Here is a 13067-nt window from a genome sequence, read left to right as displayed (position 1 = left end):
TTGAACAAATTTTCCCCCATGAGGTTTTCTTGCATGCCACAGACTTAACTTTGATTCTTATCTTGACTTTTGAAGGAACTGGTCTAAATTGGGCTTTTTCTCAGAAATGTTTATTGTTCAAGGATGTCCCCTGTTTGAACGTAAGGAAAGACAACATTCCACAAAATAAAAACGTTAATAATCTTTGATTAGGAACTGATCCTGCAAAGTAGTGAGATTCTCTGCCTCCTAGCATCTGGTTGTACATCCTAAACTTAACATACTTTCCAATGACCAAAAAACATGCTTTACAGTAATATCATGTTTAACTAACAAACAAACAAGCCACTCCCCCAAACCCCTCTATCAAAAAAAAAAAAAAGGAACAGCAAGATCTACGTGACTTGGTAAATGTAAGAGAGACAAAACCTTTCCTGAATAGCCCAAAGCAGCATGACTAATATATATAGTCAAACATGGCAGAACAGGTATGATTCTTGGGCTGGGTACATATCTGTTAAACAGCAATATCTGATGTACATCACATTGCAGTGGGAATACAATACGAGGTCAGAAATTGGAAAATGAATTCTATGTAGTCCCCATTTACATTAGAATTGCTGAAGTTCTTATTGCATATTCCTTTTAACGAAGCTGCAACCTATGTGTACAGCCAGATCTGATTACTGCCCAAAATTAAAATTAACCCAGTATTTTTTTCCATGTAGTATGGCAACATCCTATGATTGCTGGGTACCAGCAGGGTGCCTCATTCTGTGTTCTCTAATTACATTAAACTCAAAAATCTCAGACTTCAGTGGGTACTGATGGCTCAGTCTCTAAATTGTATATACTTAGACTGAAAAGAGGTACAATAGGCATAGTTCAAAATATTTTAATTTTGAAAAACCTTATCACACCTAGGAAGTATTCACATTATATGCACAAGTAGCAGTAGCTCTTAAACCATCAATAACTTTCAAAACATCACAAACTTTTTAACTGTACCTATTGTGGAACCTGTTCCCCAGTTACAGTTTTATGTATACTTGATATGTATGTTGAACTAAAAAACTATCTGGTTATTTACTAAGAGGCCTACAAAGCAGCACTACTGAAAAAATACCATGAGAAGCCAGACCAAATATTAAGCATTAGCCAAGTATGCTACAATAAGCTGCACTACTATAGGAAAGCTAATCTACAAGAATTGTATCAGTATGAAAAAATACTACACACATGGGGATATTTTTCTGGACTTTATTAAATACTTAGTTTAGTACATGACCTCTGTACATGTGAACACAATTCAAAACTGTAGCGCAGTCAGCCTGCCTTGCGCATTAATGCAGAGAATAGAGCATAAACAGTAATAATAAGAAACATCAAGGCAAAACTAGAAAATGAATGTTCCAGATTGTAACCAAAGGCTTAAGTAAAAGCTGCAGAGTTATTTGTAAATTGTACCTTTGGAAGTAAAAGAAAAAAAATCATGTGTGGATTTTTTTTCTATATTTCTGCCATGTTAGAACCAGAGGATACATTTTCCATAAATAACTGATTATGGAATATGACTCATGTGCACAATGTAACCCTAGTATTATTACCAGCTTTGCTACCCAAAACATTTAAATTATGATTTTTTACTGTTTTCTGGAAATATCATAAAATAACAAAACTCCTACAAGATGTGAATATATATATATTTACTTGTTTGCTGTAAACTAAGGACATTTTGATCATGGCCTGTCTCTTTCTTTCTGTTTAAATAATTTATATAACATGTTTCTAACTGGATTGTAAAATGTTATCAAACTGAAGAAAGACTGATTGGATCAGCCTTTGCAGCCAGACTTATTTTAACTGCTCAGAATAATGTTTTTGAATTTTGAATGGTTGCCTCTAACATTAGACTGGGCAACACAGCCTGTAAAAAGTTACAGAATTGAACACAGGCACATTTAAGTTCTTGCCAGTGACACTGGTTTAATTTAGCTGGGGGTTTTTTTGGTGTTTTAACAATCAAAAGTTTTTATTAACACCCGAATGCTTTTTTTAATATAATATCCATTACCAAGGGGTATTTTTTGTGTGTGTTAAATAAATTGTTTCTAGTAATTCTGGGGCACAACGTGCCCATTTTCTCTCCCTTTTGATTTATATCATTGTTCTGTTTTTACAGCTTACTGTTGACAGAGTGAGGTAATTCAACTACAATTTTTCCAATGTTTTTTCCCATGTACATATAATCTACAGCACGGAATATAGACTCCAAGCCAGTGAACTTGCCCTCTGGAGACAAGTTTCCAAGGTCCACCTCACAGACCAGTTCTCCATTTTCACACATCTTGAGCAAGTGTTTCAGAGCCATTGGGTATTCGGAAAGGTAATGGTTCAAGAAGAAACCCCGGATGCTGGCAGATTTCTTCAGCAGTTTTACTGGCAGCAGTTCTGCTTTAATAGGCTGAAGGCCAGTAGGGGTTTGGTAGCCAGAGATAAACCCAATAACTATCAGACGCCCTTTGGTAGCCAAGGAGTTGACAGCCAAGTCAAACATCTTTCCACCAACAGACTCATACACTATATCCACGCCTTCTGGGTAGTCCTTCCTAAGAATTGCACCAACATTTTCAGTTTTATAGTTGATAGAATGGTCACAGCCAATGGATCTTAGAAAACCAGCCTTTTTATCACTAGAGCAAGTTCCAATTACATGGCACTTTGCCTTCTTTGCAAGCTGCACAGCAAACTGGCCTGTTCCTCCAGCCGCTGCTGTGACCAAAACCTTCTTGCCTTCAGATAATTCTCCATGCTCCTTTAGACTGATGTACGCAGTAGTGCCGCTTACCATTAAAGTAAGAAACTCGGGTTTCACAGAGGGTAGAGGAACTGCATTTTTGGCAGGCACAACAGTATACTCAGCAAAAGACCCTGGTGACAGATACGCCACAGCTTGGCCCACTGTGTAACTGGCACTAGCACTCAGCCCTAAGGCAACCACATCACCAATACCTTCAAAACCTACATCAAATGGGGGTTTTACTGAAGTGTCATATCGACCAGCTGAGTAGTTTATGTCAGATGCATTAATGCCGACAAATCTAGGAGAAAACAAAAAATTGTTAACATGCTTTCCTTCTCAAATACTTTTGCCCTGTGAAAAATCTCCCCTTTTAATTTACAGTATAAGAAGTCGTAATGGTGCTTTTTCAAATACACTGATAGTTGGGAAAACTGTTTACATCATGCTACTTAAAAAGAAGTGAATATGTATTAATAAAACAAGAATTTTTCCTCAGACTTTTTTATTTAACTGTTCTACTATTCTAGATAGCTCCAGTCTTTAAAAAGCATTGTATACACATCCATTTTAAATGGAAACCCCCACCCTACCCCCAAAATAAAAAAATAATTCTGAATGAGGTGGAAGGACAAAAATTAACTGACCCCTTTACAAAAGATGTAAAAGCACCGTGAAATAAAATATGTGTAAAGTGGTAAATATGTTGATTCTGGCAACAAATTTACATTTCTGATTATAGTAATACCATTAATGACTAATGATAATATTAACTATCGATGTCGTTTGCAAGGTCATGTTACTGCAGGCAAGTTTTTTTTTTTTAAATGGATGGAGCCACTAAAACAAATTTGCCTTTTGATGCAGTTAATGCCAACATGAAAATATTTTTCTTTATATAAATGACTCGCTGAGCTACAAAACAACCTTGTAAAAAAGGACTGAAATTGTAAGATGAAGCATTTAATGTTTAGAAGCCCTGTTGACCTCTAACAGGTGAAAATGAATGCTGCATGTTTAGTAAAAAAAGGACACCGATCTATACTAAACTTGACTGGCACCAAAGGAGAAGTTTCATTATGGTATTCCACGCAAGATATTTTACCAACATTTCCTCCCCCGTGTTAAAGGCACTTGTAACAAAAATACCTTGATATACAAGGAGGAAGGGAGGGGGGGAGAGTTTTCTTATAACCAGAAAATGTCAAGGAGAGCAGGCAGCAAAAAAGCGCCAGGATTTTTTTTTTTTACTCCATGTGGAAGTGACAACCCAAAGATGTATTTGATGTCATGAGAAAAGCTGGAGAAGTACGCAAATGGTGCAGTTTTAATTGTCATGCTTAGCCATACGGTCAAATGCTGTGTGCGGGTGTAAGGGGAAATTGCTTAGGCATACAGTAATGAGAAGTAAAAGCAAAAAACCCTCCAACCCCCCCCACAACAAAAACCAAAAAAACCCACAAAACCAATCCCCCCCCCCAATTCCCAAATGCTTTGCTTATTTGGATTCCTCACTTCTCCATGCCATGGAGGGTCTCAGACTTGCACTAAGGTAAAGCTTGTGTGCACAGAGGGAGAGACAGCCCTATCTAGGCACGAGCATCCAGCCAGGGAGGAAGGCTGAGTGTTGCTTTCCCCTCCTTCTGCCCTGACTTCAGTGCTCCTAACAAAGCAAGTCTCCCGGCTCTGGCCCTGGTGCCCCCAGTGTCCCCGTCCCACTCTTCGAAGCGCCGGGGGCCGCGGCAGCAGCTCCCCCGGCCAAGCGCGCCCTCAGGGCCCCGGGGAGCTGCGAGCAGGGAGCCGGGCTGGCTGCACGAGGCACATTTCGCTCCGGCTGCCCCAGCTCGTCCCCGGGGCTCCGGGGGGCTGCCCAGTGCGGGGGCGAGCGGCAACTCCCTCCTGGGGATGCGGCTGCACCTGGGGGGAGGGGGGAAAAGATAAAAAAGAAAGAATAATGATAATAAAAAGGACTCCTTTCCCCTCTGCTGCCGGCGCCTTTGCCCCCGGACGCCGCTGAGCGAGGCGCAGGGGCAGGGCCGCTCCCCGGCTTGCCCAGCCCGCGGCGCGCGGGGGAAAGGGCGGCCGGGACCGCGGCACCTTGCGGGGCACGGCGGGCAGGTGCCCGGTGCGGGTCAGGGGGCGAAGCCGGCTGCCTCCGCCTCCGCCCCTCCAGCCCCGGGCCGCTTCCAGCCCGCGGATGCCTTTGCCCTCGGTCGCGACCCGACGGCGGGATTTGGAGGCAGGCGTGGGCTCGGGGCAGGGAAGAAACGCTTCCTTCTCCCCCCGCGGTCCTTCCCCTCCCCTGTCTGCACCGGGGCGCCGGTCCTCAGCACATCTGCTGCTAGGAGGAAACAAAGCAACGCGCAAGTGCTGGCTAATGCGAGCCGGTGAGAATTGCTGCCCCCCCCCCCCGCAGCCCCAAGCTGGGCTTCTTCAAAGCTGCCTCTGCCCTGCGAAACGATTCTCTCTGGGCTGGTGGAAGCATGATGATCATTAATCAATAGGGGCTCCCGGGCTGCTAAAAGTACAACCCCCCCCCCACACACACACACCCCACCACACACTCAACCCCTTCTTCTCACCCACTCCTAACTGCTAAACTCACGCTTCTGGGAGCAGAATAGGGGATGGTTTTTTATTACGAGCAATGGTGAGTTTCCCCCTCGACTCCCCGCGTGGGGGAATAATCAAACGGCTGAATTCGACCATATAATCTGTCTCCCCCCACTCCTTTTTTAACTTTAAACCCTGTCATTCAAGGTGCTCTAAGGAGGCGCGTGATACGGCCAGGCATTTTTAGACGCCTTGATTTTTCTTTAAAATTTTTTTTAAAAAAGCAGTAGGAATAAGTTTTAGCTCGGCTTGTAAACTTCTGAGTGCGAAAAGAGGTAGAGAGGTGACTTCAGGAGGGCAAGAAGGAAATGCCTGGAGTGTTAGCGGGGCTTTTTTTTTTTAAGTGTGAGAGTGTGTGTGTGTTAGTAGGGTTTTAAATATGTGTACGTGTGTTAGTGGGGGTTTTTAATGCGTGTGTGTTAGTGAGGGGGTTAATGTATGTGTATGTGTGTTAGTGGGGGGTTAATGTGTTAGTGGGGTTTCTTAATGTGTGTTAGTGGGGGTTTAGTATGTGCGTGTGTTAATGAGATGGTTTAATATTTGTGTGTGTTAGTAGGTTTTTTAATATGTGTAGGTGGATGTTTGGGGGGGTGTACGTGTGTTAGTGGGGGGTTTAACACGTGTACGTGTTGGTGTTTTTTAAAGGTGTGTACATGAGTTTTTTAATGCATGTGTACATGTGTAGTGGGGGGTTAGTATGTGTGTGTTAGTGAGTGGGTTTAACATACGTGTGCGAGTTAGTGGGCGGTTTTAATGTGTGTCTGAAAATGGGTTTAGTGTGGGAGAGTGGTTTTTTTAATGCGTGTCTGTTAGTGGGAGCTTTTAATATCTGGGTGTGTTAGTGAGGGAGTCGAATATATATGTGTGTGTTAGAGCATGTTTTTAATGTGCGTGTGAGAGTAGGTTTAGTGTGTGAGTGGGTTTTTTAATGTGCGTGTGAGTGGGTTTTTCAGGGGTGTGTGGGGGGGGTTAGTGCGTGCGTGAGTGTGTGCGCGCGCCTTCACGATCCTTCCGAAGTGGCCCGCTTTCTCCCTACTTGCCCGTGTCCTCGCGTTAGTGCTGTTTCAGCTGCAGAGGCCCGGCGCTCAGTACGTCTCAAAAGCTGAAGACCTGAGCAAAGGCGCTAAATCGGGATTGGCTTCTCCCAAAATAATTGCAGGCGCTGAGTCACCCGCTGGATTTACACTGCCGGGCTGAGCCCCCCTCGTGCTGTTTATTCCAAAAGCAGGGCGAGCCTGCGGAGGGGAGGAAATGCTGCTTCTCGCCCCACAACACAAAGTAAGCGACCGAAATCCAGCAGAAGAGCCTCTCGTGCAGACAAAACAGAGTCGCCCAAAGCAGGAGCACGCTAGAAAGAAAGCAATGCTCAACCCAAACAGCAGAAATAATTCCCCACTCCTCCTGTGCGCCACTAACTCCTGGGTCAAATCTCTTCCCCCCGCCACCTTTCTCCTTTTTATTTCAATAAACTCCCCCCCGCCCTATTATCTTCTACCTCAACAGGAAATCGTTAAAAAAAAATTTTGGAAACGAAATAATCTGTCACTCCATTACAAAGAGCTCGACAACAGCCCATAACTTAGGGAAATCATATCCCCCCCATCCCCTTCTGTAATAAAACCGAAGCCCCTTCCCTCTCTTGCGAACAGGACCAATGCACATCAGAAGCAGAAATGGCTTCCTTAAGGGTTTTATTCGCTTTCCTCCCTCCTTCCCCCACCCCTCCACACAATCAAAATGATAAAGTTTATTGTTTTAAATCGATTCCTGGTTTAAAAGCATTTCTCTGTGAATAAAAGCTATGATGGATTTTTCTGCTAAGAACCAAGACACAGAAGGAAAGGTTCCTGGGTTATTTTTCCAGAGAGAGAGAGAAAAAAAAAGGGGGGGGGGCGTGGAGAAAAAGTTCCACTTAACAGAAGGACATCTTACTTACAAATAAGTAAATACGTGGACTCAAATACCTCCCCCTGCCATAGCTCCCTAAACCCCAAAGTAGATTTTACCGTGAATGAGGACTGTTTTGCATAAAAAGCTCAAAGCAATTAATACTGTTCATGGGCGTGACTGGGACTAAAATGAACAAATCTGGCAATGCACTCTGGAAATTCAAGGCATTTATTGTTATTGTTTTGTAGATCCTGGGTGTTTTTGGTTTTGTTTTTTTTAACCATTATGAAATGTGCTTAAATAAAGCCAGGTCCCCTCGGGATGGCAAACAGCTTCCCAGAGTGGGAGAGCGAAAGGGGAAACACTCCGGGCTTGCTTCCTGCTGTACAGAAGCAGAGGTTGGCTATGCGAGATGTACAGTCCTTGGGTGTGTCTGAAAATCGCCAGACATCATAATAAATAACCTCGGGTCAACTCAACTTGTGAACTCCAAACTTACAGTGGATCCCCTTCTCCCACTTCCACCCCTTCCTAGAAAGTGATGGTTCACACACAGCAGCTGCCTGCCGGAGTGCCTGGACCAGCTCCTGCTTCCCTTCGGGTGACTTCCCCACCGTGGGGTGTGCCTGTCCTCCCAGCACTCAGGGAGCCCACCCAGGGACTGGGGAGGGGCGCGGGGGGATGAAAGGAAGAGTTACAGGGAAAACAAAATAAATTACATTAATAAACCTCCACATTTCACAGGGAAAGGAGGAGGGAGGGAAGAGAGACGGCAAGGGGGTGTGGGGGAGGGGATGACACAACAACGACGTAGCAGCCTTCTAACATCCAGCTCGCCTCCACTAAGACTCGCCACAGTTTTTGTAACTGTTTCCATCGCAAGTCAGCCGGTCTCTTCCAATAAATAAACAAACACCACTCCCATCTCAGGAGTATTTCATGCCAGTACTGGCATTAGTGGGTGCAGAAAGTCGGTGTTTGAGGTTCTTCCCCCTCCCCCCCCGCGCAAAATCGCGGGTTAAAGTTTGTAGGAAGCTTTGCAGAGAAATGCATCGAGTCTCCCCCCCTCCCCTGTTGTGCATCGTACATGTTACACCCATTATGGAAGCATACACACCATACCGATAAGAGACCCAAAGAGTTAATACACTTCCAGTTTTGTTTTCATGCCTGGTAGTGTGCTTTATTAGGGGACGTCCTCCCCGATTCTAGGAAGGGCAAGTTTGGGGTTATTTACTTATATGTTGGGGTCTGACCTGTTTTCTTCTGCAAGCCCCTGAAAGGGCTCTTCTCCCTTCTCCCCTCGACTGCACCAACCACACAATGTGCTCCAGGGCTTCCAGAGTTTCAGCTTCCCCCCATGGCTTGGTAAACCTCTGACCTTTAAAAGCCCTACTTTTATCTTAAGGAACGATAACATCTAGGAGGGATCCAATAAAAATAAATAGGTTTATAAAGTCTCTGGGAGAAAGGTACGTTTTGTCCTCGCAGCCCTCGCTTTACTGTGAGCTGATCAAGACGCTGAACATACACAGTACCATCGAGCACACAATTTACTGCGTATTATGTTAAGCAAAATGTCACCGCCTGAGTCCCAGCGTGACCCTCTTTCAGTGTAAAAATAGCCAACAATTTAGGGATCGTACTTCACAGGCGAGACTAACAATAGTAATAAACTCCCTGAAAGGGTAGGCAGGCTCGTGCGGCGTTTAACAGCTTCAGGACACATCTGGAAGGCTCTGCTTTCCTGATGTTAGGTTTGGCAGCTGAGGGAGGAGGGGGAGAGGAGGATGGAGTGGTGCCGACACGGTGAAGGGTGACGGGGAAGGAGGGTGGCGGTGACACACTCAGATCCCTTTGCCTTCCTGTTGATTCACTCTTTAGTAAGGGTTAGTGACGTGGAGGACCACTCCACAAAAAAAAAAAAAAAAAAAAAGAGGCAGCAGACAGGAAGGAAACATACACAAGGTTGTACACAGAACACCACACCCACCCCACATGGGTGCATGTGTGCAACACATACCGGCCCCCACCCAAGCCCAGGGCTACAGTAACGTGCCCAGGCACTGGTGTCACAAAGACATCGACATGGCGAAGATAAGGAGAGTGACACGTCCGTGGATGGCTGCACGGACATGTAACGAGCACACAGACAGACAGAAACCTGGGAGGGACTTAGAAGTCATTTCCTGGTTGTTTTAGTCCTTCCTAGAAAAAAAAAAAACTCAAGGGGAAAACTTTCAGCTTGCAGATGCTGCTGCCTTTCCTCCAGTCTTGCAAAACGAGAAGTAAAACTGGGGGGAGAAGCTGCCTCCTTCCTTCGCCCGAGAGCGCCTGATGTGTTTCATTGCATGGGCAAGGGAAAAGCAACCCCCAAAGCAACCCCCACAGAGACCCCCCTCCCCACACAGACACACACACGCAAGCACACGGGGGAGGAGGGGGGGAAGAAAGGACGGTGGCATCAGACGTTCAAAACAACAACAATAATACTAAAATTAAATTAACAGTCGCCAGATGGCAGCTGGTGCAACTTGATGGGATCACAAAGTGAGTGAGCGCGTGTGTGTATCACAAAATGAGCGAGCATGTGAATGCGTGTGATTTCACAAAATGAGTGTCTGTGTGTGTGATCAAGAGTGAGCATCCGTGTGTGATCACAATACGAGTGAGCATGTGCATGTGTGTGATATCACAGAATGAGTATGTGTATGTGTGTGAGGTCAAGAGTGAGCATGTGTGTGATCACAAAGTGAGCGTGTGTGTGTGATCACAAAGTGAGCATGTGTGTGTCTGTGTGCAGTCAAAGTGAGTGTGTGTGATCATAAAGTGAGTGAGCATGTGGTGTGTGTGTTAGAGAGGCCCGCCGGGTGCGAGGAGCCGGGGGGAGCAGGCTTGGGGCGAGAAGGACCCGAGGCCAGGGCGAGGGGCGGCAGGGGAGGGGGAGGCTCTCACCTGTTCCTGACAAGGAGGTCTCCATCTCCCGGGAGTGGCACAGGCGAGTCTTGCCGCAGGGTAACCGCGTCTCGGAAGTTTGAGCTCAGCTTTGTCACCACCAGCTTCTTCATGGAGCTGGGGATAGACGAGCCCTGGAAATCCAGAAAGTGACGGGAGTAGGACATGTCCAAGATGGGCCGAGGCCGCCCTCCAGCCACGCCGGACCAGGAGGGACTCAGCTGCTGCTCCCGCCTCCAGCGGCACCGGGCTCCCCAGCACCTCAGCACCGCGCTGCCTTTAGCACTCAAACCCATTCCCCGGCTCAGACCTCCTGCATGCCCCCTCGCTGCCCTCAGGAGGTTTCCAGCTAGAGGAGGCTTCTTCAGGCAGCTTCCAAAACCCACCACCACCACCACCTCAGAGGCACAGGCAGAGCTCCTCTCTGCACATAGCTAGTGTGTATGTAAATAAAGTCTAATGGAGCAAGCTGCAGCCTGCCTGCCGACTTCCCAACCCAGCCCCTCCACCACACGCCTGCACCAGAGGAAGCGGCGGCAGCACCAGCGAGATGATCCCCTGGAGCTGATCTTCCATTTCCCGTCACTAACATGAAACAGGAGCAAAGTTCACCCTCTTAGCACAGTCCAGCCAGCAAAGCTGCTGCCGCAGCAAAAAAAAAAAAAAAAGAGGAAAGAAAAAAAAGAGCTGTGCATGTGTTTGTGTGATCTGCAACACCTCTGCACAGTCCCACCGAGGCTAACCCCTACAGCTAAGGACGTCTTTCTTCCCGATGTGCAAAAGGCTGGATTTGCTGCTTTTAGCTTTTTTGGGGGGAGTGGGGGAGTGGGGTGGCTTTTTAATGGGCACGCTGCCTCCTAGGAAGGGATTAAAAAAATGAATCTAAAAATGCAGCGGATTTCCCCCTCCACCCCACTCTTTAGTTTATAGAAGACGCAAGATGATCCCTTTTTAGGGGGAAAAAACCCCCAAGAAGCAAAGAAGACCCCTCTCCCCCCCCCATAAATTATCAGATCAATAAGGTTAAGAGTAGCGAAGAGAAGTTGCAGCTAATCTTGTAATGTTGTTATTAGGAGCTGCCAGGGAGCTGCCGGCGGCGAGAGGCGCCGCCCCTTCCGTGCGAAACGTTCACTTCCTCGCAAGGTGGTACGAATCAACCCAGAGCCGCTAGCAACCGCTAGTGGATGCCGCGCGCCGATTTGGGAGAGGAGGAAAAAACACCGCGATTTAGGAAAGACTTGGCAAGCATCTCCGGGACCTCTGTGTGTCCGCACGCTGTCTGCCCTTCCAGCTGGGAGATGCCCCGATGCACACGACGTGTACTTTGCGTACCCTCTGGATTTAGGAGCTCTGCCTTGCACATGAATTCCCTTCCCCCTCTCTCTGTGACATTAAAAAATAATGCCTTCTGGCCAAAAATATCGCCCCCCCCAACCAATTCTGTCGGATCTTTGCAATAGGGATTTTTGTTGTTTTCAACCAACCCTGCAGTGTTAGAATTACTTTTGGGAGAGGGGGGGTTGTTGGTTGGCTGCAGCCGTGTTGGTCTCAGGACAGGCAGGCAAGGTTCTTTGGGCAGATGTGACCTCTTTTATTAGACCCACTAAACAGTCGGAAATGTTAGTTGAAAACTGGTCTTTGCAAGCTTTTGGGCACAAACCCTTCTGGGAGGGAGACCCTATAAGTGGGTCAAAGGTCTGAAGTGTCTTAAAAAAAATGCCCAGTCTCTGGTGCTTGGTCTTAGAAGAAGGTGGGGGGTTATTTAAGACAGATGTTGCAGTGGGGTTGGGAAAGACCTCGTGTGCAACTCTCCTCCAATTAACTGCCCCGTGTCCATATGCACAGCTCATCTCTTACTTGCATGGTATTAATAATTAAAAATATAATAAATCTCCCCTTTGCCCGAGAGGAAGCAAACTTGTAGCTTCAAGCGTTTCCTTTTAGGAACCCCGTGTTTGGTTTTTTTATTTGCTTTCCTGAGTTGACAAGGCAAAGAGAAAGACCCTCCTATTCTTGCAGTCAGTAGTATGCGTATCCCCAAACATAAACTGTGCAAAATCTTTTAGCAGCCTTTCAAATGCTGCAGCTCTTGCTCTGCAATCTGGTGGTATTTGCCAGGAAGGGTGAGGTGCACTCTCCCACAACTCATCCTAAATCCAGGGCTGGTTATGTACGTGCCAAGGTTAGCTCTCATCTCTCTGCTTTTTAAGTTTGCCAGAACTAGACCCTCTGCTTAAGTTAAATCAGCACATGCGTCTTGCACGGTACTTAGCGAGTGGATTACAATGACAAAACCCTCCATGTGTGTCTTACATGAGAAATCTTTTATGCGATGCTGTATTAAGACTTCTTTTTTTTCCATATTGTTTAGCCCTGGAAAGAAATGAAAACAAAGCAATTAAAAAGATTGACAGGTATGGGTTTGTGTGAGACCTATTTGTAATTGTCAGGGTGACGTTGGCAAGAGGAGGAGGAGTAAGAAACTGAAGCAGGAAAAGCAGCTCGATGTGTCTGTCTATCAGTTGAGACTGTCTGAAAGCTCTGGGATCTGAATGTGTGTTATATTTCAGTGAAAAGAGAAGAGAGGGAGAGTGGATCTCTTTCTCTCCCAGGAGTTTAAAGGGGGGGGGGAACAGTTCACGTTAATCTCTCCCACTCAGTGAATATCTTTGTTTTTTCCCCCCTTTGCACACACTCTCTGGGGTTTTTCTTGGTTTTGGCTTTTTTTATTATTATTATTTTATTTTTCTATTGCAGATCAAGATCAGCCAAAAAAAATCCATGATAAAAATGTGTTTGCATTATATTTAGTATCAGAAGAAGCTGCGAT

General features: G+C 46.0%; 2 protein-coding genes across 3 annotated transcripts in view; one reads left to right on the top strand and one right to left on the bottom strand.

Moving 5' to 3' along the window:
- Positions 1–1225: 1225 nt before the first annotated feature.
- PTGR3 (prostaglandin reductase 3) lies at positions 1226–12518 on the bottom strand. The gene is made up of 2 exons (XM_090039570.1): positions 10238–12518; positions 1226–3080 (listed from the first exon to the last, which is right to left on the bottom strand). The coding sequence occupies exons 1-2, from the start codon at positions 10531–10533 to the stop codon at positions 2156–2158; spliced, it is 1221 nt and encodes a 406-aa protein (XP_089895696.1). The 5' UTR covers positions 10534–12518; the 3' UTR covers positions 1226–2155.
- Positions 12519–12747: 229 nt separating this feature from the next.
- The window catches only part of TSHZ1 (teashirt zinc finger homeobox 1), a 64795-nt gene continuing 64475 nt past the window's right edge, over positions 12748–13067 (top strand). For both annotated transcript variants that reach the window (XM_090039569.1, XM_090039568.1), the window contains exon 1: positions 12748–13067. This exon is cut by the window's right edge. The gene's annotated coding sequence lies outside the window, so the exon portion shown is untranslated.

Source organism: Crocodylus siamensis, chromosome 3, assembly GCF_052110815.1.
Source record: "Crocodylus siamensis isolate JL-2025a chromosome 3, ASM5211081v1, whole genome shotgun sequence".
NCBI classification, from domain to species: Eukaryota; Metazoa; Chordata; order Crocodylia; family Crocodylidae; genus Crocodylus; species Crocodylus siamensis.
The sequence above is the reverse complement of the archived record's forward strand: the minus strand, read 5'-3'. Positions and strand labels throughout refer to the sequence as shown.